The sequence below is a fragment of the Mizuhopecten yessoensis genome, unplaced genomic scaffold (genome assembly GCF_002113885.1).
Source record: "Mizuhopecten yessoensis strain PY_sf001 unplaced genomic scaffold, ASM211388v2 scaffold9535, whole genome shotgun sequence".
NCBI classification, from domain to species: Eukaryota; Metazoa; Mollusca; class Bivalvia; order Pectinida; family Pectinidae; genus Mizuhopecten; species Mizuhopecten yessoensis.
The window spans coordinates 168,621-193,913 of NW_018408096.1; the positions used below are offsets into that span (position 1 = coordinate 168,621).

At 37.8% G+C, this 25,293-nt stretch overlaps 1 protein-coding gene across 4 annotated transcripts; it reads left to right on the plus strand.

Annotated features, from left to right (window-relative positions):
* Positions 1-2,275: 2,275 nt before the first annotated feature.
* Positions 2,276-25,293, plus strand: LOC110458287 (immune-associated nucleotide-binding protein 9-like). 4 transcript variants are annotated; one of them, XM_021509924.1, is made up of 8 exons: positions 2,276-2,476; positions 4,649-4,834; positions 6,979-7,128; positions 7,600-7,686; positions 14,358-14,479; positions 16,613-16,856; positions 19,549-19,644; positions 21,848-25,293. In XM_021509924.1, exons 6-8 carry the CDS (start codon positions 16,631-16,633, stop codon positions 22,987-22,989), a joined length of 1,464 nt encoding a protein of 487 aa, XP_021365599.1. In that variant the 5' UTR covers positions 2,276-2,476; positions 4,649-4,834; positions 6,979-7,128; positions 7,600-7,686; positions 14,358-14,479; positions 16,613-16,630; the 3' UTR covers positions 22,990-25,293. The 4 variants fall into 4 exon arrangements, with proteins under 4 accessions (XP_021365599.1, XP_021365598.1, XP_021365597.1 ...); XM_021509923.1 differs by having other exon boundaries at positions 6,979-7,118; XM_021509922.1 differs by having other exon boundaries at positions 6,979-7,090.

Here is a 25,293-nt window from a genome sequence, read left to right on the forward strand (position 1 = left end):
ATATGGACAGATAGTGGACAAATATGGACAGATAGTGGACAAATATGGACAGATAGTGGACAGATATGAACAGATAGTGGACAAATATGGACAGATATGGACAAATAGCGGACAGATAGTGGACAGATATGGACAGATAGTGGACAGATATGGACAGATAGTGGACAAATATGGATAGATATGGACAAATAGCGGACAGATATGGACAGATAGTGGACAGATATGGACAGATAGTGGACAGGTAGGGGACAGATATGAACAGATAGTGGACAAATATGGACAGATATGGACAGATAGTGGACAGATATGGACAAATAGGGACAGATAGTGGACAGATATGGACAGATAGTGGACAGACAGTGGACAAATATGGACAGATAGTGTACAAATATGGACAGATAGTGGACAGATATGGACAGATAGTGGACAGATATGAACAGATAGTGGACAAATATGGACAGATATGGACAGATAGAGGACAGATATGGACAAATAGGGACAGATAGTGGACAAATATGGACATTGGCTGATACTTTTACTTACTTAAATCTGATTGGTTGAATTCTGACTGTTTTATAGTATTACTAGCAATTTAGATCTAGAATTTCATATGCTGCGAGATACGCTTTTACGGATGAACGTTCCGGTAAATCAATCCCCTTTTTTAGTACACGTTCGCAGTCAGTTACGCAAAAATTTCTACTAAGGAATCGTCGCTCTGAAGACGAATGTTTTACTAATGTTTCGCCTGTAAATTGTAAGTATATTGACCAGCTGTAAGTTATATGTTCTCTGCATTGCGTAGATTCACGTTGTTCATTGTCTTCAGCTTCGGTGCCGGTATTACAACCCCCAGGCACGACGCTAGTAAAACAATCCATAACTCTCTGTCCTTACAATCGTGCGTCAGACAGAATAGAGAAGCAGATATTACGACCAGTACCGCTGTTATTTGACACACAAAAGTTATGACTGATGTGTAGATTTTTTTCCCCAGTAAATCGGAACTCATAACGTTAGTGAAATACATGTGTTTATATACCCTTAAAGGTTGTATTTTGAGACTAAAAGTCGATGTGGGGGTGGGTTGCTACGGAAGTCCGCCATCTTGGATCCAAGATGGTTGCTAGCCTTAGCAACCATATCCAAGATGGCTTGGGCTTTTAACGGTCGTCTCAAGCTTTTTCCCTCGACTTTTGGATAATTTGTCACATACATGTATCAACTCTGATCGTCTTGCACGTCAACATATCTGATATCTGACGATTTTTGGGCTCGAAAACTAATTCAACAGAGACTGCCCCAGGTGTTGTAAATGTACTTACTTTTTCATGTAAAAATCAGTCTTTGGTAACTCCATGTCGGTCTCTTGACGTAATCATCAGCGATTGTACAGTAGTACGTGCTTGTACTTTCAGTCCGACAACAAATTATTTTCAAATATAAATCTAGCAAAGAGATATGGCGGGTTGCTATGCCTATTTCCCTAAAGCTATGTTACGCTAGTGCGCGCATCCAACCGTGCACTATTATGACGCGTCCTCAGGTATTTTTATACAGGTAACAATATCGGAATCCCGTGTCTTAGATTATTGTAAACAGACCACATATTTGGTATTTCGGCATTATTTGTTGGTGTTTAAGCACTTGATATAATTACTATTGCCAGTTTAAGGGTAGAACAATTCATAAATTTCATCAAAAATAGTGTCTTACATACAAAGCGTAGCTGTACTGTACACGTGTACAGGAATTTGTTGACATGCTTCGAGAGAAGTATGTCGCACTAAATAGTAAAGAAATTATTACTAACAAAACTGATAAATCAATATGTATGTTATTAAAATGTAAACAATGTCTGCTATGTAACCACGGCGCAAAAACACTAGCATCATTAACACAGGGGCTTGTGTCGTCTGCTATGTAACCACGGCGCAACAACACTAGTCTCAGGAACACAGGGGCTTGTGTCGTCTGCTATGTAACCACGGCGAAAAATATAGAACGATACAGCTAATGTGCACCTAGCTGCGATGGCATAGCTCCTTACGACCTGACGATTTTTTATGTATATTGCGTAGCCAGGTTTTAATATTAGTATTATGTATGAACCAACCATAAACAAAGAAGCAGCACTGAGAAAATGAATCACAAAAAAAGTTCCTGTCGAACGGACAAGACTGAAAACCAGCGTAACCAGGGACATCACGGTAAGTGATATGTATATAAAGAAATATGTCGGTGAAATATTTTTTGTGTTTTCAGATTCTTTCTTTAGTTTTCAAAAGACAAAGAAGGCGATGCATTTTTTTAATTTTTTTTTGACATTTGGATGCTAATTGTCGGAAAGATGAATATTTCGAGTTAAGCACCCCTCCTTCACCCTTTCGCGGTCAGTCACCACTACAAGAAACCAAACAATAAGATGGTCAGGTGGATTAGTAGATAGCGCCCTCACCTTTCACGAAGTAAACTGGTATACATGTCTTATTTTTATGGTTTAATTCACATGCTGGTTCCAACTTGCAGATGATGAACTTTATACAATTGTTATTTTTTACTACATTTCTTCGATATCTATTGTTAGCTCACCTGGTCCGAAGGACCAAGGTAAGCTTATGCCATACCGTGGCGTCCGTCGTCCATCCGTCCGTCCGTCCGTCGTCCGTCCGTCAACAATTTCTTTAAACGACTTCTTCTTCTTAACCACTTATTGGAATTCAACTAAATTTGACTGGAAGCATCCCTAGGTGGTGGGGATTCAAAATTGTACAAATGGTGGGGCTGAACCTCAAGGGGGCTGAGGGGCGGGGCCAAAAGGGGTCAATTTGGCTATATTGCTTTAAGCGACTTCTCTGGAACTAAGAAGTGGATATCAACCATATTTGACTGGAAGCATCCCTAGGTGGTGGGGATTCAAAATTGTACAAATGATTGGACTGACCCCCCAGGGGGCTGAGGGGTGGGGCAAAAAGGGGGCAATTTGGCTATATTGCTACCAACGACTTCTTCTGTAGAACTGTGCCATGGATATCAACCATATTTGACTGGAAGCATCCCTAGGTGGTGGGGATTCAAAATTGTACAAATGGTTGGGCTGACCCCCCAGGGGGCTGAGGGGCGGGGCCAAAAGGAGTCAATTTGGCTATATTGCTTTAAGCGACTTCTTCTCTGGAAATAAGAAGTCGATGTCAACCATATTTAATTGGAAGCATCCCTAGGTGTCAGGGATTCAAAATTGTACAAATGATGGAGCTGACCCCCCAGGGGGCTGAGAGGCGGGGCAAAAAGGGGTCAATTTTGCAATATTGCTATAAGCGACTTCTTCTCTGGAACTAAGAGGTGGATATCAACCATATTTGACTGGAAGCATCCCTAGGTGGTGGGGATTCATACAAATGGTGGGGCTGAGGGCGGGGCCAAAAAGGGGGCAATTTGGCTATATTGCTATAAACGACTTCTACTGTAGAACTATGCCATGGATATCAATCATATTTGGTCGGAAGCATTCATGGGAGGCAGGGATTCAAAATTATACAAATGGTGGGGCTGACCCCCCGGGCTAAGGGGTGGGGCCAAAAAAAGTGTATTACTTGGAAATGGTTGAGATCCCCACCATATAACCATGGTATACAATTGCTGAGTATAAAGAGAAGAATGCACATTTGCTTCCAGGATGGCTTTAGGGTCTGGCCCCACCCTTGGAGACATAGTGCTAAGGCCATAACTTTAAAACTGTTGAGATCCCCACCCCAAAACTATATATATAAATGCTGGGCATAAAAAGACGAATGCAGTCATGAAATCAGAATAGACCCTGGGGTCTGACCGAACCCCTAGTGACCTAGTTTGTTAGTCACAGCTTGGAAACAGTTGAGAGCCCCACCCTATAACGGTGCATACAATTGCTGAGTATAAAGAGATGATTGCACATATGCTTCCAGGATGGCCTTGGGGACTGCCCCACCCTTGGAGACTTAACCCCTGGGTCATAACTTCGAAATGGTTTAGATCCCCACCCCAAAACTATATATACAATTGTTGGGCATAAAAAGACGAATGCAGCAATGATATTAGAATTGACCCCAGGGTCTGCCCCACCCTTCCAGACTTAACCCCTGGGTTATAACTTTGAAATGGTTGAGATACCCACCCCAAAACTATATATACAAATGCTGGGCAAAAAGAGACAAATGCAGTCACGATATTAGGATTGATCCTGGGGTCTGGCCACAACGCTAGGGACCTAGTTTCTGAGTGAAAGCTTGGAAACAGTTGAGATCCCCACCCCATAACCATACATAAAATTGCTGGGCATGAAGGGTATAATACATGTACGGATATGCTACAAGGATTGGCCTATTCCCTTGATCTCATTCGGAGAATATTTTGCCATGATTGCTTTGGTATCCAGGTGAGCGATACAGGCCCTCTGGGCCTCTTGTTAAAAGTTGCATATTTTACCACGAATATTTTTTTATTCCTCCATATCAACAACAACGTTTTGAAAATATTTAAGCCATTTTATCCTAAATACAAATCAAACTGTAATGGGTCGGGTATATTTAATTTGAAGTTATAATTGAAACGAAATAATCCTACATTTTGCTGTACAGTAAAGAAATGCATATTCTATGTCTTGTTTCAGAATTTATATAGAAATATCGGGCGAATAGCAGACTTTCTGGAAGTCGACTATGAGGATACGTTTCTGAGAAAAGTGGAAACTGCAGTGTCATTGAAAACCTAAAGCAGCTTTCCACTACCGAAGGGGATGGTGATGTACTTTTGACAAGCATTAATGCTAATGAAAGGTTGCCAATATATAGGAAAGGTAAACTCTTTTCTATTTTATGTGTAAAAAAGAAAATAATACTGGTATATATACCTCAGTATCAACATGAAAGGACAAATAAGCACAAGTGGATAAACATTCTCTTCTAATGAAGCCCCTGTCATAATTACTGTTGTCAAAGATATATCTAGTAGATAATAAAGAAATAAGTTCTTGCGAAGGCAAATATACACTCAAACAACAAGTACACAAGACTGATCGCTGGGCCTTTCTACCTTCTTACAATTTTTCAGGCGGACGGATGTTTATAATTTACCATTAATAACAAGTCGGTCGTTTATTATCGTATTTTCTATACTTATCCACTTTACATGGACATACCTTTTGATTTATATATATTTATTTCTGATACAACTTTCATGGTTATCAGATCTTTTGAATACCACCTGCCTAATCCAACAACGCATATATTTGATAGTATAAATTATTTTCACATTCGAAAAATTACAAGAATGGGGAAACCCCAGCGGGGACTATTTATGTCGGTTTCAGTCACGGATTTTGACATCTGTTGCCTTTCGCGGTGAATGCTTTCGTGTGTTTGCTTCTGTCGGAATATACCAGGCGTTAATTACAAGCTCTTGGAAAACTCAGATATCGATTTCCTTTTTAAACAGGAATAGCATAAAACCTAAAGGCGTTCCAAATTTTACACAGGAATTGCATATAACCTAAAGATGTTCCAAGTATGAATCAGGCACCTTTGAGGTTCCCAAAGGGGTAGACTGATATATTATAAATTCCTATTGATTGATTTAGATATTTTATTTCTGACCAACGACTACCGTTAATATTCGCGTATAGTGCGCACTTTGGTTTTTTAAGGAAAAATGAAGTGTCAAGAAAGGGGTGAACACGACACTCAAGAACAATCCAAAACCAGTCCTTGGTCGCGACCATTTAGCGTAAATTTTTCGATGAGTTTCGGAATTTTGAAATATGCTCGCAGCAAGAAGCTGCTAAATTTTGTTGAATAACCCCTGATTGCATTGCCAATTTAACTATTACGAAAAGTTGAAAGTTTAAGTCATATACGATAGAATCGGATAAGTAAACTCGAGTAAAGTAGGCCCAACTTTTCAGGACATTACGTTGTGAATTGATAAATACCACGTATGGGGAAACATAACGAAGAATTGCATCGTAATTAGCACTCTGTGGTTAAAATTTCGTTCATGGGTAAAATCATGCTGAACTCTTCAATCTTGACAGTAGAAATGTGTCAAAACGACACAGTTCGCAAGTTTGTGTACCGAAAAGAGTCAAGGTCGCGTGATACTATAAACCGGCAGGAATTCACAACGCGACATCCATGCCGATAATGGTAAAAGTTCGAGTTTGAAAAATATTATTAATTCCATGTGTTGGAATGGCTACCTGAACAGCGTGTATGTATTTACACCTGTTCATTGTTTACCATTTTGATTGACAGGTGGAAATGTATCAGCTGTAGCTTGGTCAATGATTTATCTGAAAATGATCATGCAGGAGATGCGGTGACTTTTATGTCATTTTGACATATTTCTAGTTGGGTTTATTTTTGTCATTTAAAATGGAGCAAATTGACATACCTTATGTTGTTCATCGATATCCTTTTGGCAATACAACTGTGATAATTCTTATTTGGTGGCATTCCTTTATAAAAAAAACATTGAAAATCTCACCAATATCAATCAAATTAATTGTTGAGAAATAATGAAATCATTCTTAATGCATCAAGGTAATAAGAGAGATCAGTCACGCATGTCGCACATAGGAATTTTCTTGGACAATACAGTTTTACTTGGACTTAAAATTGAAAATTGCCGAGCATATCATACTTAAGTATGAGCGCTAAAGTCCGATTCATGTATGAATTCACCGACTTTATAAATTCACGTCAAATTATTTGTAATTATTTCCAATCACGGACGCAAACTCTAAGATATTAACGTTATGATAGGAATGATAATTACGCCAATGGAAACGGCTTCAACCACCTACTAATGTCATCAAAGAATAATATTGTTACCGTCTATGGGAAATGTAGTTCATTTAGTCAAAATATTATTTCATACTGAGAATATTCTTTTTGCGTCAAATGCTAAAGCATACTTATTTTTTAAGATTTTTTTTCAATTCAGGAATGATCGGCGATTGGAAGAACCTTTTCACAGTGGCGCAGAGTGAAAGTTTTGATGAAGTTTATCAAGAAAAAATGAGTGACGAGGGATTTGATCTCCAATTTATCTACGAGTAAAAAGACTTACTACTCTGAACATTGGTATTAGATAGTACATATCAAGATTTTCTGTTATGAACGACATGTCAGCTATAATCAGTAAAGATGAAAGCACTCTACTCTTCCAAACTTATTGACCAATTTACATGCGCAACATATCTACTACAGTTGATTTTAAGATATCGAGTTTCAGAGATGTTCTTTTTATAAATAGGATAACATAAACACAATTTTCCAAGATGTGTAAAAATCTATTGTCAATGATATTGAATTACTGGTAAAGGTGAATGAGGGTTTCTCTAAATTATATGATTTGAAAATAAATGTTTTGAGTGGTCTCTGAGCCTTCATATATCTGCAGCATGTAAAGAAGGAATTAAAACAGTTTTCCTTGGAGTATACATTCATTTAGAGTACAATGTTTGTGACAAAGCCTGGTTGTTTAAATATTAAATTTAGCATTTGCCGTAACCCATCTAAATTTGATACTATTAACGTTCCATATATGTCTCTCCTTCGGCAGATGACACAAAGGCGGGACAAAGACATCGTTATCTGGCGGCGGCAGCATCAACGTTTATTTTTGGAGTGAAGCTTTGTATTTTCAAAGGTGAGAGTATTTTCAAAGGTGAGATATGATCGCGATTTGATCAGTGTCATTTTGAAGTAAAATAAATCCAATCACATATATTGCACAAAATTAAATCACTGCGAAGTTACTGCTGATCGGGACTTCCGCGGAGTATTAGCCCTGAGAAAATCAACAATTATACCGTATCTAAGACACTAGCTTGTGTAAAGGTCAAATATCAATGCGGCTTTTCGTGGAATATTTCCACAGCGATGTATTCATCCGCGTCAACGCAAGTTAAACACTCGCACAAAAAAAGTCTGTTTTGTCGTTATATGTGTTGTTTTGTTTTTGTTAGATTCCTGATGTTGGAGATAAAATATTATCCTTACTGTGAAAACGTTTTAATCTTTGTCAGGACGAACTACATTGTTTACGCGGAAGCATTCAAACGTCAGTAGTGAAGAGGCCATATTTATTTAAGGCCTCGGGTGGGATAAGAACTCTTTATTCAATTGGTGTTAAAAGGTTGTGTAACAGGCTGGTAAGCACTTGTTGTCCATCTTATGCATTACGCTAGACTCGACTATATTTCAACCATAGCGAAATTCAACAGTTTTGTATGTCTAAATGGAGTTCTCTGTAGGAACCCCGGTAAATATATTGCACTAGATAAGGATATCATTAAAATATAGTTTACCTGAACGAACATTAGTTGGTACAATGTAGGTATATCTGTAAACTCAGGGAATAAAGTATGAACATACACATAGACTTGTATATTACTATTAAACATTTTATTAACATTTATGAATAGGGTATGAATATTTATAAAACTTTGGTAATTTAGGTTGAATCTCATTTATATTTGTACTATCTTATTAATACAAATTGTAATAAAGATGCATGGTTTGCATAATGATGACTTTGTAGATGTATTACGACAAGCAAGCAGTCAACATATGATACAAGGTTACGACAAAAACAATTGATAGAGGTAGAATGTGAATACCATTCAACAAACGATACTTTGATTTAAACATCAATCAACATTTATTAATAGAATAATGTTAGTAGTAAAAACTTTAAACGTTCACAGTAGTAAAGGTTCACAGCCTCAACTGTGTAAATAATTCTGTTATGAATCTACGTAATATTTCTCACATCGTTTTAGTTTCAATAGTCATCACAGGGTATTTTTAGTTCAATCTAGGATAAAGAGAAACAAGAGAATTATAATCATAAATTGATCACGTGATGTAACAATAGATTAATCTACATACATACACTTTTAATAAAGTAAATTATAAGCATGCAATATTGAAAATCCTCATGGTAAACCATCACATGGAAACTAAAGCAAAATCAAACGATGAATATCAGGCTTCGCAAGGTAAAAAAATATCGTGTAGGTTCTATGTAGTGCATGCACTTCAGTTCTTTCTGAGGTATGTAGAAGTTGCTGGTAATGGAAGGACTTATAAGAAGGAAAAGAAAAAGTTTGTAAATAACGAAAGTATCTGAAGTCAACCCATTGCAGACTCAACAACCGTTCAAATTACGGTCCAGTCATGGGAAATTGTCTACAAAGTAAGCTATATCCTTGAAATTATTCTAGGGGAAACGCTCACTCTCATTCTCTGTAACCCTGGAATATAGTATGCCAAACATCGTTTAATAGGCAAATTCAAAATGAAGCACATAATTCTTCGCCATATCTACATATGTGTTGTAATTCATGTAGTCAATTTTACAACTGATCGAAAGTGTTGATTTCTATTTTGAAGAATGAAATAGCCGGTTTTTTACCTCACCTGGCACGAAGTGCCAAGTGATCTTATGCCTTGGCGCGCCGTCCGGCGTCCGGCGTTAATATTTTACTTTAAACGCCTTCTTCTTAATAAGCGAAAGGCCTAGGGTGTCAATATTTGGCCAGAAGCAAACTGGGATAAAGGGCTACAAAGTTTGTTAAAATTAATGACCTTCACCCATTTTCAAGGTCACAGGGGTCAAATATGTAAAAAAAAAAAATAAACATCTTCTTCTCAATAACCTAATTGCCCAGGGAGATAATATTTGGCCAGTAGCATGCTTGGTTGAAGGGCTACCACGTTTGTTCAAATGAATGACCTTCAATTATATTCAAAGTCACAGGGTCAATTGTCTGAAAAAACCTTAAGCAACTTCTTCTGAATAACGAAACGCCCAGGGTGAAGATATTTGGCCAGTAGCATGCTTGTCACAGGGGTCAAATATGTTTAAAACTTTAAACAACTTCTTCTCAATAACCAGAATGCCCTGGGTGATGATATTTGGCCAGTAGCATGCTGAGATGAAGGGCTACAAAATGTATTCAAATGAGTGAACTTTTATATTTATATTCAAGGTCACAGGGGTCAAATAGGTTGAAAATTTTATACAACTTCTTCTGAATAACGAAATGCCCAGGGTGAAGATATTTGGCCAGTAGCATGCTGGGGTAAAGGGCTATCAAGTTTGTTCAAATAAATGACCTTCACCCATATTTAAGGTCACAGGGGTCAAATATGTTTAAAACTTTAAACAACTTCTTCTGAATAACCAAAATGCACAGAGTGATGATTTTTGCCAGTAGCATGCTGAGATGAAGGGCTACAAAGTGTATTCAAATGAATGAACTTCTATATCTATATTCAAGGTCACAGGGGTCAAATAGGTTGAAAATTTTATACAACGTCTTCTGAATAACGAAATGCCCAGGGTGAAGATATTTGGCCAGTAACATGCTGGGGTCAAGGGCTATCAAGTTTGTTCAAATAAATGACCTTCACCCATATTCAAGGTCACGGGGTCAAATATGTTAAAAACTTTAAACAACTTCTTCTGAATAACCAAAATGCACAGGGTGATGATATTTGGCCAGTAGCATGCTGAGATGAAGGGCTGCAGAGTTTGTTCAAATGAGTGACCTTCACCCATATTCAGGTCACAGGGGTTAAATATGTGGAAACTTTAAACAACTTCTTCTGAATAACCAAAATGCCCAGAGTGATGATTTTGGCCAGTAGCATGCTGAGATGAAGGGCTGCAGAGTTTGTTCAAATGAGTGACCTTCACCCATATTCAGGTCACAGGGGTTAAATATGTTGAAACTTTAAACAACTTCTTCTGAATAACCAAAATGTCCAGTGTGAAGATATTTTGCCAGTAGCATGCTGGGGTAAAGGGCTATCAAGTTTGTTCCAATAAATGACCTTCACCCATATTTAAGGTCACAGGGGACAAATATGTTTAAAACTTTAAACAACTTCTTCTGAATAAACAAAATGCACAGAGTGATGATTTTTGCCAGTAGCATGCTGAGATGAAGGGCTGCAGAGTTTGTTCAAATGAGTGACCTTCACCCATATTCAGGTCACAGGGGTTAAATATGTGGAAACTTTAAACAACTTCTTCTGAATAACCAAAATGTCCAGGGTGAAGATATTTTGCCATTAGCATGCTGAGATGAAGGGCTATCAATGAAGATATTTTGCCAGTAGCATGCTGAGATGAAGGGCTATCAATGAAGATATTTTGCCAGTAGCATGCTGAGATGAAGGGCTATCAAGTTTGTTAAAATGAATGACTTCCAATTATATTCAACGTCACGGGGTCAATTGTCTGAAAAAACCTTAAGCAACTTCTTCTGAATAACCAAAATATCCACGGTGATGATATTTGGCCAGTAGCATGCTGGGGTAAAGGGCTATCAAGTTTGTTCAAATAAATGAGCTTCACCCATATTTAAGGTCACAGGGGTCAAATATGTTTAAAACTTTAAACCACTTCTTCTAAATAACCAAAATGCCCAGGGTGAAGATATTTGGCCAGTAACATGCTGGGGTAAAGGGCTATCAAGTTTGTTCCAATAAATGACCTTCACCCATATTTAAGGTCACAGGGGACAAATATGTTTAAAACTTTAAACAACTTCTTCTGAATAACCAAAATGCACAGAGTGATGATTTTTGCCAGTAGCATGCTGAGATGAAGGGCTGCAGAGTTTGTTCAAATGAGTGACCTTCACCCATATTCAGGTCACAGGGGTTAAATATGTTGAAACTTTAAACAACTTCTTCTGAATAAACAAAATGCACAGAGTGATGATTTTTGCCAGTAGCATGCTGAGATGAAGGGCTATCAATGAAGATATTTTGCCAGTAGCATGCTGGGGTAAAGGGCTATCAAGTTTGTTCAAATTAATGACCTTCACCCATATTCAAGGTCACGGGGTCAAATATGTTAAAAACTTTAAACAACTTCTTCTGAATAAACAAAATGTCCAGGGTGAAGATATTTTGCCAGTAGCACGCTGAGATGAAGGGCTATCAAGTTTGTTAAAGTGAATGACTTTCAATTATATTCAGCGTCACGGGGTCAATTGTCTGAAAAAACCTTAAGCAACTTCTTCTGAATAACCAAAATATCCACGGTGATGATATTTGGCCAGTAGCATGCTTGGGTGAAGGGCTACCAAGTTTGTTAAAATGAATGACCTTCAATTTCAAGGTCACGGGGTCAAATGTCTGAAAAAACTTAATCAACTTCTTCTGAATCACCAAAATGTCCAGGGTGATGCTATTTGGCCAGTAGCATGCTGAGATGAAGGGCTATCAATGAAGATATTTTGCCAGTAGCATGCTGGGGTAAAGGGCTATCAAGTTTGTTCAAATAAATGAGCTTCACCCATATTTAAGGTCACAGGGGACAAATATGTTTAAAACTTTAAACAACTTCTTCTGAATAACCAAAATGTCCAGGGTGAAGATATTTTGCCAGTAGCATGCTGAGATGAAGGGCTATCAAGTTTGTTAAAATGAATGACTTTCAATTATATTCAACGTCACGGGGTCAATTGTCTGAAAAAACCTTAAGCAACTTCTTCTGAATAACCAAAATATCCACGGTGATGATATTTGGCCAGTAGCATGCTGAGATGAAGGGCTACAAAGTTTGTTCAAATGAATGACCTTCATCCATATTCAAGGTCACAGTGGTCAAATAGGTTAAAAACTTTAAACAACTTCTTCTGAATAACCAAAATGCCCAGGGTGATGATATTTGGCCAGTGTAATGCTGAGATGAAGGGCTACAAAGTTTGTTCAAATGAGTGACCTTCACCCATATTCAGGTCACAGGGGTTAAATATGTTAAAACTTTAAACAACTTCTTCTGAATAACCAAAATGCCCAGGTGGATGATATTTGGCCAGTGTAATGCTGAGATGAAGGGCTACAAAGTTTGTTCAAATGAGTGACCTTCACCCATATTCAGGTCACAGGGGTTAAATATGTTAAAACTTTAAACAACTTCTTCTGAATAACCAAAATGCCCAGGGTGATGAATTTTGGCCAGTAGCATGCTGGGGTAAAGGGCTATCAAGTTTGTTCAAATAAATGACCTTCACCCATAATCAAGGTCACAGGGGTCAAATATGTTTAAAACTTTAAACAACTTCTATTGAATAACCAAAATGTCCAGGCTGAAGATATTTGGCCAGTAGCATGCTGAGATGAAGGGCTATCAAGTTTGTTAAAATGAATGACCTTCACTTATATTCAAGGTCACAAGGAGCAAATATGTTTAAAATATTTAAACAACTTGTTCTAAATAACCAAAAGGCTCAGGATGTTGATGTTTAGTCAGTAGCATGTTGGGATCAAGGACTACTATGTTTGTTAAAGTTAATGACTTTGACTTCTATTCAAGGTCACTGGGGTCAAATTTGTTTAAAATCTTTAAACAACCTCTTCTGAATAACCATGGGTCCCAGGATGTTGATACTTTGCAAGTTGCGTCATGAGATGAATGGCTATAAAATTTGTTCAACATAATACCTTTGTTCGACTTTCAATCACAGGGGTGAAATGTTTTAAAATAAAACCATAACAGGGTCTTTTGAATGAATTTTAATCATAAATACTAATATTTTGCCTGTAGCTTTATTTTAGATCACTTCTTAAGTTTACAAGTGAGATTTATACCAGGTGAGCGATGCAGGCCCATTGGGCCTCTTTTTTCCCCTTTTTTTTCTTTTTTCAACATTTGTTTATTTTAATAACAACCATGTGAATTAAATCGCATATTGTTCAAAGTAGGGACGTTGAGGCAATGTAAAAAATAAGTGTACGGCACCTCTCCGAGATTTTATTCTGATTTTCCCATAGTATGCAGCATTTTCTCAAACTTTTCAATTCATGGTATGCAGTCATTTTATTAACCATCCTCATGCATTTTTTATTATTTGATCAGTCTTAAAAAAAACCACAAGCAACAGACCAAGGGTAATACACATATCAAATTGGAGAATAAGTAAGGTATCTAAATTTGCCGTCATAGTAACCATCAGTTTATGCTTTAATGTTGATCAAGTTAAGGTCAAAACATGTTAATTCTAAAGAATTATATGCGTGTATCTTCATTTCCACATAACTTAAAATCGTTAATGCCTTCATTGTCTGATTGTTATAGTTTCAAAATAGATTACTCATGACAAGCTTTGCATAAGCGCTCGCCAAAAAACGGAATATATGACTGGTACTGGCACATCAAGAAATATTGTGTTGTTCAGGAAAACCCCAGAGCTTACACACATGTTTACATATACATGTAAAACAAACACGTTACTGATAACAGCCTAAAGTCAGTTATCTATATCTATATATCATAGACCTTATTCCTTACGACAGAACAACAGACCAAAATTGATGTCACAGCAATCACCCTGAGAAACACAGGCTGTTTACATATCATTTATGCGCTTCTGATCTAGAACCTGAAAAATCATTTGGAATTAACGGCGAAGAACAAGGTAAGTGGTTACAAATTATGTGTCCTGTGAAACCTTCACGCCACAAATATGATCAACTTTAAATATATTGCAGGCCAAATATATTCCTAAAAATATGGTGTGCTTGCATCGTGATCTACACTTCCTGGTCATATTTTCAAGGGTATTCGTGTAAATCTTTCCTCTTTTCATGTTGGAACCCTATCTACCAATCCAATTTTACCTTTCGTTATAGTTGTTGTGATGTGTGGGTGTATGTGCACATTTAATGCGCTCCGCTTGTATCGATGACGCATTTACCGCGTAATGTTTAGCAAAATGTCCTAAAAATAGATAGTTAGTCATTGTAAGATCTAGTGCGTAGGTCTCAGTAGGTGTTACACGAGGGAGGTAAAATACATACTGATAACAGATATTTTTTTTTATCTAGTTATGAACTTTAGATTTTTTTTATGTTAATGCTTTTCTCGTTCAAATCGAAACAGTTTCATTTTACAGAAGCATTTAAAAAAGGAAAATCTCAATGAATCATCTTCACGAATTACTGAATCGATCTGAATGTAATTACCTACCAACAAACATCATTCAGTTTCTTGTGTTAAGACCTTCATAGTCTAAGTGTAAAAGGCCTTTGAAATTAGGAAAAATACAGTACTTACAAGATTACTTAACATTTCTTGAACAGGTTTAAGCACAGGTTAAATATCTACCACAAACGAAAATCAATAGGTATTTAAATGACGGATATAAAATTATTATACTTTCTCTTCAATTCCGGGAAGGTCAGTTCATATTAATGTTTACGTCATTAGTACGTGTTGCTAATAATAAATCAAATATGATGTCACAAAAACGACCCTAAATAACACTGATTGTTTACAGGTGATATATATTAGCTCCCAATCCAGAACATTAACTTAGTATTAAAACCAACACTAATATATCAGAGCATATCTTCCCCCATACCATTTGGAATGAACGGACAGAGAGGTGGTAAACCAGGTGAGCGTTTAAGATTTTTGTATCCAGTGAATCATTAGAGTCACAGCGACGCTATTGTGATTTCAGCGTGGGTTTTGTTGTGTCTAGAACCACGAGTGTCTAATCAGTGATCACAAGTTGTTGTTACAATTGAACTGTACCTGTGGTCTAATGAACCAAGTGTCATTTCATAATAACTTTGTTGTTTTTATCAGTATTGTAAAATTTGAAAGGTGTTACACCACACTCTTACATATATGAATTGGAAGAATTGTATTTCACTAGGGTTAACACCGTCGTGAAATATTACTCCCTGCAATAAACACTCATATTATTTGAGATGTTCAGTGAACAGATGTGGGTTGTATTGCCTATGCATTATAACTAAATTTGCAAAACCATGTAGTTTATAAGAAGTTATCCGTTAAGTGCTGTTAAAATGTGTTTATGAGCAATGGCCACCTTCCAAAGACGTTGCATTAATTCGCGAAAGATTTGACCTGCTGTAACCCACTTCCTAATCGTAAGAGGCGAATTTTGTGCCGCCTTCAGAATTGGGGTTGGTTTCATACAAAAAATCAAATAACAGAACTGTTGTATGCTACGCATGTGTATCGTTAGAGGCGACTAATGTGGTGCCGCTGCAGAATTGGGTTTTAACTTCAATGTCTTCTAACAAGACGACCTGAAAGAGACCAAAATTGATCTGTTGACACATTGCAACACACGGGATCTTTTTCGTTTCAAATTTTTCCTGCTTTCTTCCTTTTCGATCTACTTTCTCTTTCAAGAGGTATCTCCCTAAGCACCCATATGACACTGGCTGTTGTATCTCCCTAAGCACCCATATGACACTGGCTGTTGTATCTCCCAAAGCACCCATATGACACTGGCTGTTGTATCTCTCTAAGCACCCAATGACACTGGCTGTTGTATCTCCCTAAGCACCCATATGACACTGGCTGTTGTATCTCCCTAAGCACCCATATGACACTGGCTGTTGTATCTCCCTAAGCACCCATATGACACTGGCTGTTGTATCTCCCTAAGCACCCATATGACACTGGCTGTTGCGAGGGCGTTAAATCACACAACAACAAACAGACATTGCATCTGTCAAAAACATTTCTCCGAAGTCTTTTTGTTTGTTCGAATAATTCCTTTCCACTTTAGTTGTTTCAGATGTGAAAGATGGAATTCGAAGAACAACTTTCGCGTGCTCAGGTCTCTTTAAAGGAGGAATTGGCCCTGATATTTCCTGATTTCAGTGATGACATTCTGTATGACACAGTTCTGGACCACAGAAACAAGAATGACTTAGAACGGTGTGTTACACATCTATTGGACCACTGTGACGACTCACGAATACCGGCTGATGTGACAATTACGAAAGTTCTTACATTGGACTCTTCTGAAAGTAAGTATACTAATCGATGTTATGAGATCTCACAATTTAAAACATAAGTCTGTATGATATATCTATAATAAATGGTATATAAACAAAAAATGTAAACATTTCAATGTATTCTTAATGTATTGAAACCTCTTTCCCTCTGCAAGTCCGTGTTCTATCTTCTATTTTAACTCAGAGTGTTATCATCTTTCATACTTGTTATCTATCACCGCCTTAGAGTCTGTAGTTGTGCAGGCCGTTGGTGAAAGATAGAAAGTTACATTGTCAGTCCTCATTTAAAGTCTCTGAATATGGACGAGGACGTGTTTTACTCAACTCAGCGAATCCACCTGAATATTTAACAGCAACGGATGCACTTTGAACTTAGTGTTTCTATAGCAGAGTTCACCAATGTCATAGGAGAAATAGAAATGCACAGCCAGACTGGGATTCGAACCCGGACCCTCTGAACTCTTAACGGACGCTCTATCTTTATATTGAGCTACCTGGTCGCCGGCCATAGACCCAGCCCGGTTCCGCTTCATTCTTCCTTCTTTCTTGTAATTATTCGACCCAAAGACAACATTATTAGCTCACCTGGTCCAAAGGACCAAGGTGAGCTTATGCCATACCGTGGCGTCCGTCGTCCGTCGTCCGTCCGTCAACAATTTCTTTAAACGACTTCTTCTTCTTAACCACTGATTGGAATTTAAATAAATTAGACTGGAAGCATCCCTAGGTGGTTGGGATTCAAAATTGTACAAATGGTGGGACTGACCCCCCAGGGGGCTGAGGGGCGGGGCTAAAATGGGGCAATTTGGCTTTATTGCGTTAAGAGACTTCTTCTCTGGAACTAAGAGATGGATATCACCATATTTGACTGGAAGCATCCCAAGGTGGTGGGGATTCAAAATTGTACAAATGGTTGGGGTGACCCCCAAGGGGGCTGAGGGGAGGGGCCAAAAGGGGGCAGTTTGGCTATATTGCTACAAACGACTTCTTCTGTAGAACTATGCACTGGATATCAATCATATTTAATCAAAATCATTCATGGGAGGCAGGGATTCAAAATTGTACAAATGGTGGGACTGACCCCCCAGGGGGCTGAAGGGCGGGGCCAAAAAGGGTTATTTGGCTATATTGCTTTAAGTGACATCTTCTCTGGAACTAAGAGATGGATATCAACCATATTTGACTTGAAGCATCCCTAGGTGGTGGAGATTCAAAATTATACAAATGGTGGGGCTGATGGCGGGGCCAAAACGGTGCAATTTGGCTATATTGCTATAAACGATTTCTTCTGAAGAACTATGCCATGGATATCGATCATATTTGGTGGGAAGCATTCATGGGAGGCAGGGATTCAAAATTTTACAAACAGTGGGGCTGACCCCCCGGGCTAAGGGTGGGGCCAAGAAAGTTTATTATTTGGAAATGGTTGAGATCCCCACCATATAACCATATATACAATTGCTGAGTATAAAGAGAAGAATGCACATTTGCTTCCAGGATGGCACTAGGGTCTGGCCCCTCCCTTGGAGACAAAGTCCCTGGGCCATAACTTTGAAACGGTTGAGATCCCCACCCCAAAACTATATATACAAATGCTGGGCATAAAGAGACGAATGCAGTCATGATATTAGAATAGACCCTGGGGTCTGACCGAACCCTTAGGGACCTAGTTTCTTAGTCACAGCTTGGAAACATATGAGATCCCCACCCTATAACCATATATACAATTGCTGAGTATAAAGAGATGAATGCACATACGCTTCCAGGATGACCTTTGGGACTACCCCACCCTTGGATACTTAACCCTTGAGTCATAACTTCGAAATGGTTAAGATCCCCACCCCAAAACTATATATACAATTGTTGCATGGCATAAAGAGACGAATGATATCATGATATTTGAATTGACCCCAGGGTCTGCCCCACCCTTGCAGACTTAACCCATGGGTCATAACTTTGAAAGGGTTGAGATCCCCACCCCAAAACTATATATACAAATGCTGGGCAAGAAGAGACAAATGCAGTCATGATATTAGAATTGATCCTGGGGTCTGGCCAAAACCCTAGGGACCTGGTTTCTGAGTCACAGCTTGGAAACAGTTGAGATCCCCACCCCATAACCATATGTAATATTGCTGGGCATGAAAAATCTAATACAGATATGCTGAAAGGATTGACCTTGGGGTTTGGCATATTCCCTTGGATCTCATTTGGAGAATATTTTGCCATGATTGCTTTGGTATCCAGGTGAGCGATATAGGCCCTCTGGGCCTCTTGTTTACAACCCAGATTCGGGTATGCCCTTGCCCAGCATTCACCCAGTACTTGAAACAAGGTTGGACAAGCTCGCAAATTTTGTAATAGAAGAAAGAGAAATGCATGGCCAGACTGGGATTCGAATCAAGTACCCTCCGAACTCTAGACAGGCGCTCAACCATTTGAGCTACCGGGTCCAGTTCCAATTCACCAGTATAGAAAACTGAAACTTGTCAGTTTTGCTTAACTTGAATTGATATTGACGTTTACATGAAAAACGTACGTTTGTTTGTATCAAAACTTTACACACAACCAATATAGTGTCAAATGTGCTTTAACATTTCAGGACCAAGCTATCAACAAACTTGTACCTATATAAGTCTTAACACTAAAAATCATTCTTATAGTTTACAAAACAGTAATGAAAATCTTTCCTCATTACCAAAAGATTGCACTGAAGACATGCTGCACCAGGCTTGTTCCATTGATACAACGTTTGTACAAAGTACAGGCTGTGAACAGCGCCCAGCTCTCTTCTGTGATGGTAAGTAGCGCTTGAAGTATATGTAGGGTAACTTACATTGGCTGCCAGCCAATTTCTTGAACGATTTTTGAGAAACCAAAACCATGGTCTTGTTTTTTTCTTTAGCTTTCATGATTTAACCCTTTCACCACTGTAGACCATAATGGAATTATCCAGATCAATGCATGGTAGAGTTTACTAAAGTAACATAGGGGAGAAAGTGTTAATCTTGATTTTCTAGCCGTTTATATTGACCGTTGTCGTTGAAACGGTAAAATGACTTTTGCTTTTTTATTATGGGATATATTGTCATGATTAAAGCATTGCATGTATATATACATCAATTAATTATACCATGACACATTCTGAAAATAGGACTGTTAGCTAAAGGCTAACCTAAGGCCCGGTTCCACCATGTGAATGGTCGAAAGGGAAATACAATGTAATATAGTAGTGTACTCCGGTATACCGCCCCCGGTTCTATTGTCAACCCTGCATGTATATTTCCAAATCGACCAAATGACCGGTTATTCGATCGGAAGATTGTTGGAGTAAGCAGTAACGAAAATTTGAATGGTTTGACATCGCTAATATTAAGGAATGACAATGGTTGCGAAAATTTATAAAAGTATGTTTAAAATATTATCAGCTGTCGTACACATGCAGTAAGTTTCAAACAGAGATTGTAAATTATGTCCTCCAACCTATCCTAACAATTACAAATGAAGCATTGCAATAAATCGTGTTTAGTCGGCCCAGCAGAACTCAACTTACTTGGATTAATGTACTATCAATCAGAGGCCAACTTATTAAACTTTTAATTCCGAAACATTGAAGTTTGTTGTTTACCACAAAGGGCATCAACTAAGTTGGTCAAAGAGAACTTGAATTATCATCTTATTTTTCTCAGCCAATCAGAAGCTAAAGTCGGTAGAAATCAAGCTATAACCGTTATTGTTCCAGGAAGTCATTGGCCGCGGTGGCAATTTGATTGGTTTGGTTGTGCTGTGTGTGACGTCATATCAACGGATAAATGTCATTAATGGACATGCCTCTTTGTGTGTTATGTATGCATACATGTGTGTATGTGTGCTGGAGGTAGGGTATTTTGGTGTATTTGCCAATTTGGGATAGCTCGAATCTGATTCCGACTTAATAATGCTACCTCAATGAAATACCATGGCGAAGGCACAAAGCACAGTATTCCATCCGGTCACATTATACTTACAACGGGTGAACCAGTTTGTGCAATTACCCTAAATACCGCATGTTAAGCAGGGAATAACATATTTTAGGACTGCAAGGGGACATAACCCTTAACTTACCCACATTGGGCGGACGTTCAACATTAATGTCAAACTCAGTGTCTTGCCGGGCGAGACAGAGAGAAAATATAAAAATACCAAATGTTGCAGTTTTGGGGTATGCAGATCTATTTAGGTTTCTTCAACGTCCCATTAGAAGAGCACCCCGATTCAGCAGGGGTCCCACACAAGTCGTCGTTTACGACATGCAGTGGGATACAGCAGGACTATTTCCCCCCAAACCTTAAAGTCAAACGTGGGGCGTCAAGAGTTGGGTGGCAACTTGAATTATCAAAATTAAAAGTAGGGCGTTCCGCATTAATTATAATCCCTATGTATCACTCCCTCGAAGTATCAATAAGGTTTGTCCAAATGAACTACTTGGCATATTAATGATAGAAATTAACAACTCATTATTAAGTTACATTTTGTTCACACTTACGATGGTATGCAACACAATTGTGTTCAAACAGATCCCACGATGCGTTGTAGCGACTGTGTTCCATACACTTATATTTTTTTGTTTAATGCATATATGTACATAACAAGAAAGAAATTTGTATTTCATTAACCCTGTGGTTTCGTTCGGTTCATGATGAACATTAAACTGTTTTCTCAAATGGTAGAGCAGCATTTTTTGCGATAACGATGTTGTTTTACATGGTAACCGGTTTAGGCATGTGACATGAGTAAATCGAAAACCATTCGTGACTTCTGTCATAATTTGAATTTGTCATCTCGCCATGATTGGTTCCCGATTACTCCAACAGCACAATGGAAAGGCCAAAACAGTTTTTGATCGAAAAACGTTCACATGCTAGAGTTCTTGCTGTGCAATTTTTATGTATTCATCTATATATCGGTGATTTCCTTTTGAAATATTATGGTATCACATACTCTGTTTATTTCGTTTTTCACAGAGTCCGTCAGAGGCGACAACAGACAGGCTATACGAATTGTATTGGTCGGTAAAACCGGATCTGGGAAAAGCTCCACAGGTAATACCATTCTAGATGAAGAGGCTTTCAAGACTTGTTTTTCAGCTTCATCAGTGACGGAGACATGTCAAGAAGTTAAAGCTATCAGGTTTGGACAAGAGATCCATTTAATCGATACTCCGGGAGTGTTTGATACAAGTAAACCAAACACGCAAGTCCTGCAGGAAGTTGCTAGATGTATCAGCATGTCATTACCGGGACCTCACGTATTTCTTCTCGTTCTTCAGGCAGGGAGGTTTACTCCCGAGGAGAACGACACTGTCAAACATTTTGCTGACCTGTTTGGAGAAGATGTCTTCAAGCATATGATCTTAGTGTTTACAGGAAGAGATGCGTTAGAAAAAAGACAACAATCGTTTGAAGAGTTCCTGCAGACAATACCACCTACACTTGATGAAATTAGAGAAAAATGCAACAGACGTTGTATTGCTATCGACAATAGCCCAGACAATAAGTCTCGCGCCATCGATGCCGAGAATCTGATGCAACAAATCAATGACCTTGTTGAGAAACGTAACGGCAAATACTACACCAATGAGATGTATAAGGCAGCCGAGAAAAAATGTCTTGAAAGGGAAAAAGATATAAGGCGTCAGAAAGACCAGGAAAAGAAGAAAGAAAAAGAAGAATTGATAAAACATCTGAAGCAGGATTTTCAAAAGGACCTCGACCGTTTGAAAGCTGAACAGTATTCACTGCAGCGAAAAATACGCGACTGCACTACAGAGAAGGAAATGTTGGAAGAAAAGTTACATGACAGCGATTTGAAAGATGAAGAATTAGCATTGATGAAGGAAACATTAAGAACCGTCGAAACAGAAGCTCAGCAATACAAAGAACAAGCTGAAGATGGCACACATCAGCAGCAGGTGTGCTTACAAAACCGTGACCGACGTATTATACAACAGTCAAAGGACTTGGATCGTAAATACGACAACGATATGAACTTAAGTATCAGAATGTCAAAATCAGCCGCGGTATTTACAATGATCAAAGGTGCTGCGCAACTGGGATGGGGCATTTGGAATTTTGTCAGTGGCTTGATTAGAACTGACAATAAGTAGATCGCCTACAATCGTCTTTGAAACGAATACATAATTTTATCTTTAACTTGGTTTTTCCAGCGGTCATTGGACCCCCTAAAAAATATTATAAACAATTACAATTTGTATATTGCGAAGGTCGAGACAGCTTAAGCTTTGCCTGAAGAAGATCGTGATGTTATACAGTAATTAACTCGTTTTAAATATAGTTTCCGCTTTCGTTGTTGTTAACAATGTATTTGTTTTGTCTAATGTATCGACTGCATGATTTATAAAAGGCGACTAATGTGAAACCCCTCCTTATTTGGGAGTTTTCCTTTTAGCCCTCTAATTTTTTTCTTTAGCATCACTGCGACAAGGAGATTCAGTTTAATACAAATAAGTCTATTACCGTTCCCAGGTTGAGCACTGGAACCTGATAATTAAAATGGGAATGGGTGTTTAATATATGCAAATCTATTTCATAAGTACTGTATCAAAAATGAAAGGTCAGAAAAACAAGAAAAAACATTGCAGACACACCCAGTGTTACAATGGGGACTCCAGATTAATTTAGGTTTCCTCAATGTCTCAACAACAAACAAAAACCAGCAGGGCCTCCACATTGGTCGTCTCCACCGATAACACGTAGTATGATACAACATGTTTTTCCTTCTATGAACTTGTAGGTGTAGCATAACTTGGCCTTCATGATTGACTGTTGTACCCATGAAGGATGTCGCCCACCTGTTTGAACGTTGTTTCTGTTCATTAAGGAAAAATCAAAAGCACATTATATGTTTTTTTTTATGTTTTTGAATATTTGTTATAATTTATCTTTTCCTTATACCGGAGTCAATATATATTGATCAAAATTCGATATAAAGCTCTTTATGTACACAACAATGAACTAGTTTAGATATGAATTGGCTCTATCTTCTCTAAGCAGTAATACAGACATCAATTGAAAAGTTTGTGGAAGCCAGACTATACCGACTGCATTTTCGTGCCTTCAGTCACTGATAGAACATGTTATTTCGATTAGTCTTCCGTCTCTTAATATTTCAGATAAGCACAAATTGTATATAAAAGAGATGAAAGAATGAAGTAAAATGTATTAAAATTATTACATTTTGTAATCAATTAGCCATAGACAAGACGGAGTAAATAATATCGTAGTATTAACATTTAAGCAATAGTAATAATGCTTGCTTTATATAATATTTGTCCTTTATGACGTTTATGATTATGCAAATGATAGCTGTTGATGTTTTTTTAATGTACGCATCTGAAGTCGATTTTGTATATATTTATTTATGTATTTCCTTATATCTACATGTAGGCTAACCTCACGCACAGGTGTATAATTATTTTGTGTATTATTTACATATGTCTTTGATCCACACTATATGTGTTAATGCACATTTACTATCAAAAGTCATGTTCTGTCCAATAATTTGATATGACGATGTCGTGAATGGTTTTCATTGACTGATTTAGAAACTATAATGTGATGGTTTTACGAATCGTTTACATGGTAAAATTTGGAAAAAGAAAAATGAAGAATCTAAACCACGGCAAAAGACACTAAAAGTCTACTTGCGCGATATGTTTTCAAGATTTGGTTGAGATGTTCAAATTTTGAATGGTTTTAATTTGTCATCTAGTACCGACAAAGTTGATAAATGCAACTCGTCTCCATGGTTACTTGAAAACTAACAGTTATCTAAGACGACTAGCTGGAGATGTGTCCAATGTTTCCTGAATATATTTTGTATAAATTGTTTATGTAGCTCTCCGGAAACTGTAATTTGAGGCACAGATACAGTTATAGGGGATGATATTCACGAGTTTTTCTCTCTTAACACTGAATATCAATATATAACAAATCACTATAGAATTCCATGGTCATGGCATGCAGCAAAGTTCGCCGAGGTCATAGTACGCCATGTTGATAGTAAACACGGTCATAGATCGCTATGGGGATGTCATATAACGCCATGTTTGAAGGGCAGCATGGTGCGTGCAACCATATGAGGTCATGGTCGTAGAACGTCACCGTCAAAGTCACCGACACATAAGTACTGTACGGTTATATTACACAATGGTAACAGTACACAATGTTTATCATTGTCGTACTACGCGATGTCTGTAGTACACGACGATCATTACTTGCTCAATAACTCATGTAATATTAATAATAAGTGTAACAGAACATATAGAGTTATTAGTACTTGATTATCTATAGAAGATCATTTGTTATTGTGTTCATTGATATAGATAGTGATAGTTTTGCACGTTGAATATAATTATCATAATGTGTTCAGAAATTCTAAATGTGTTCTT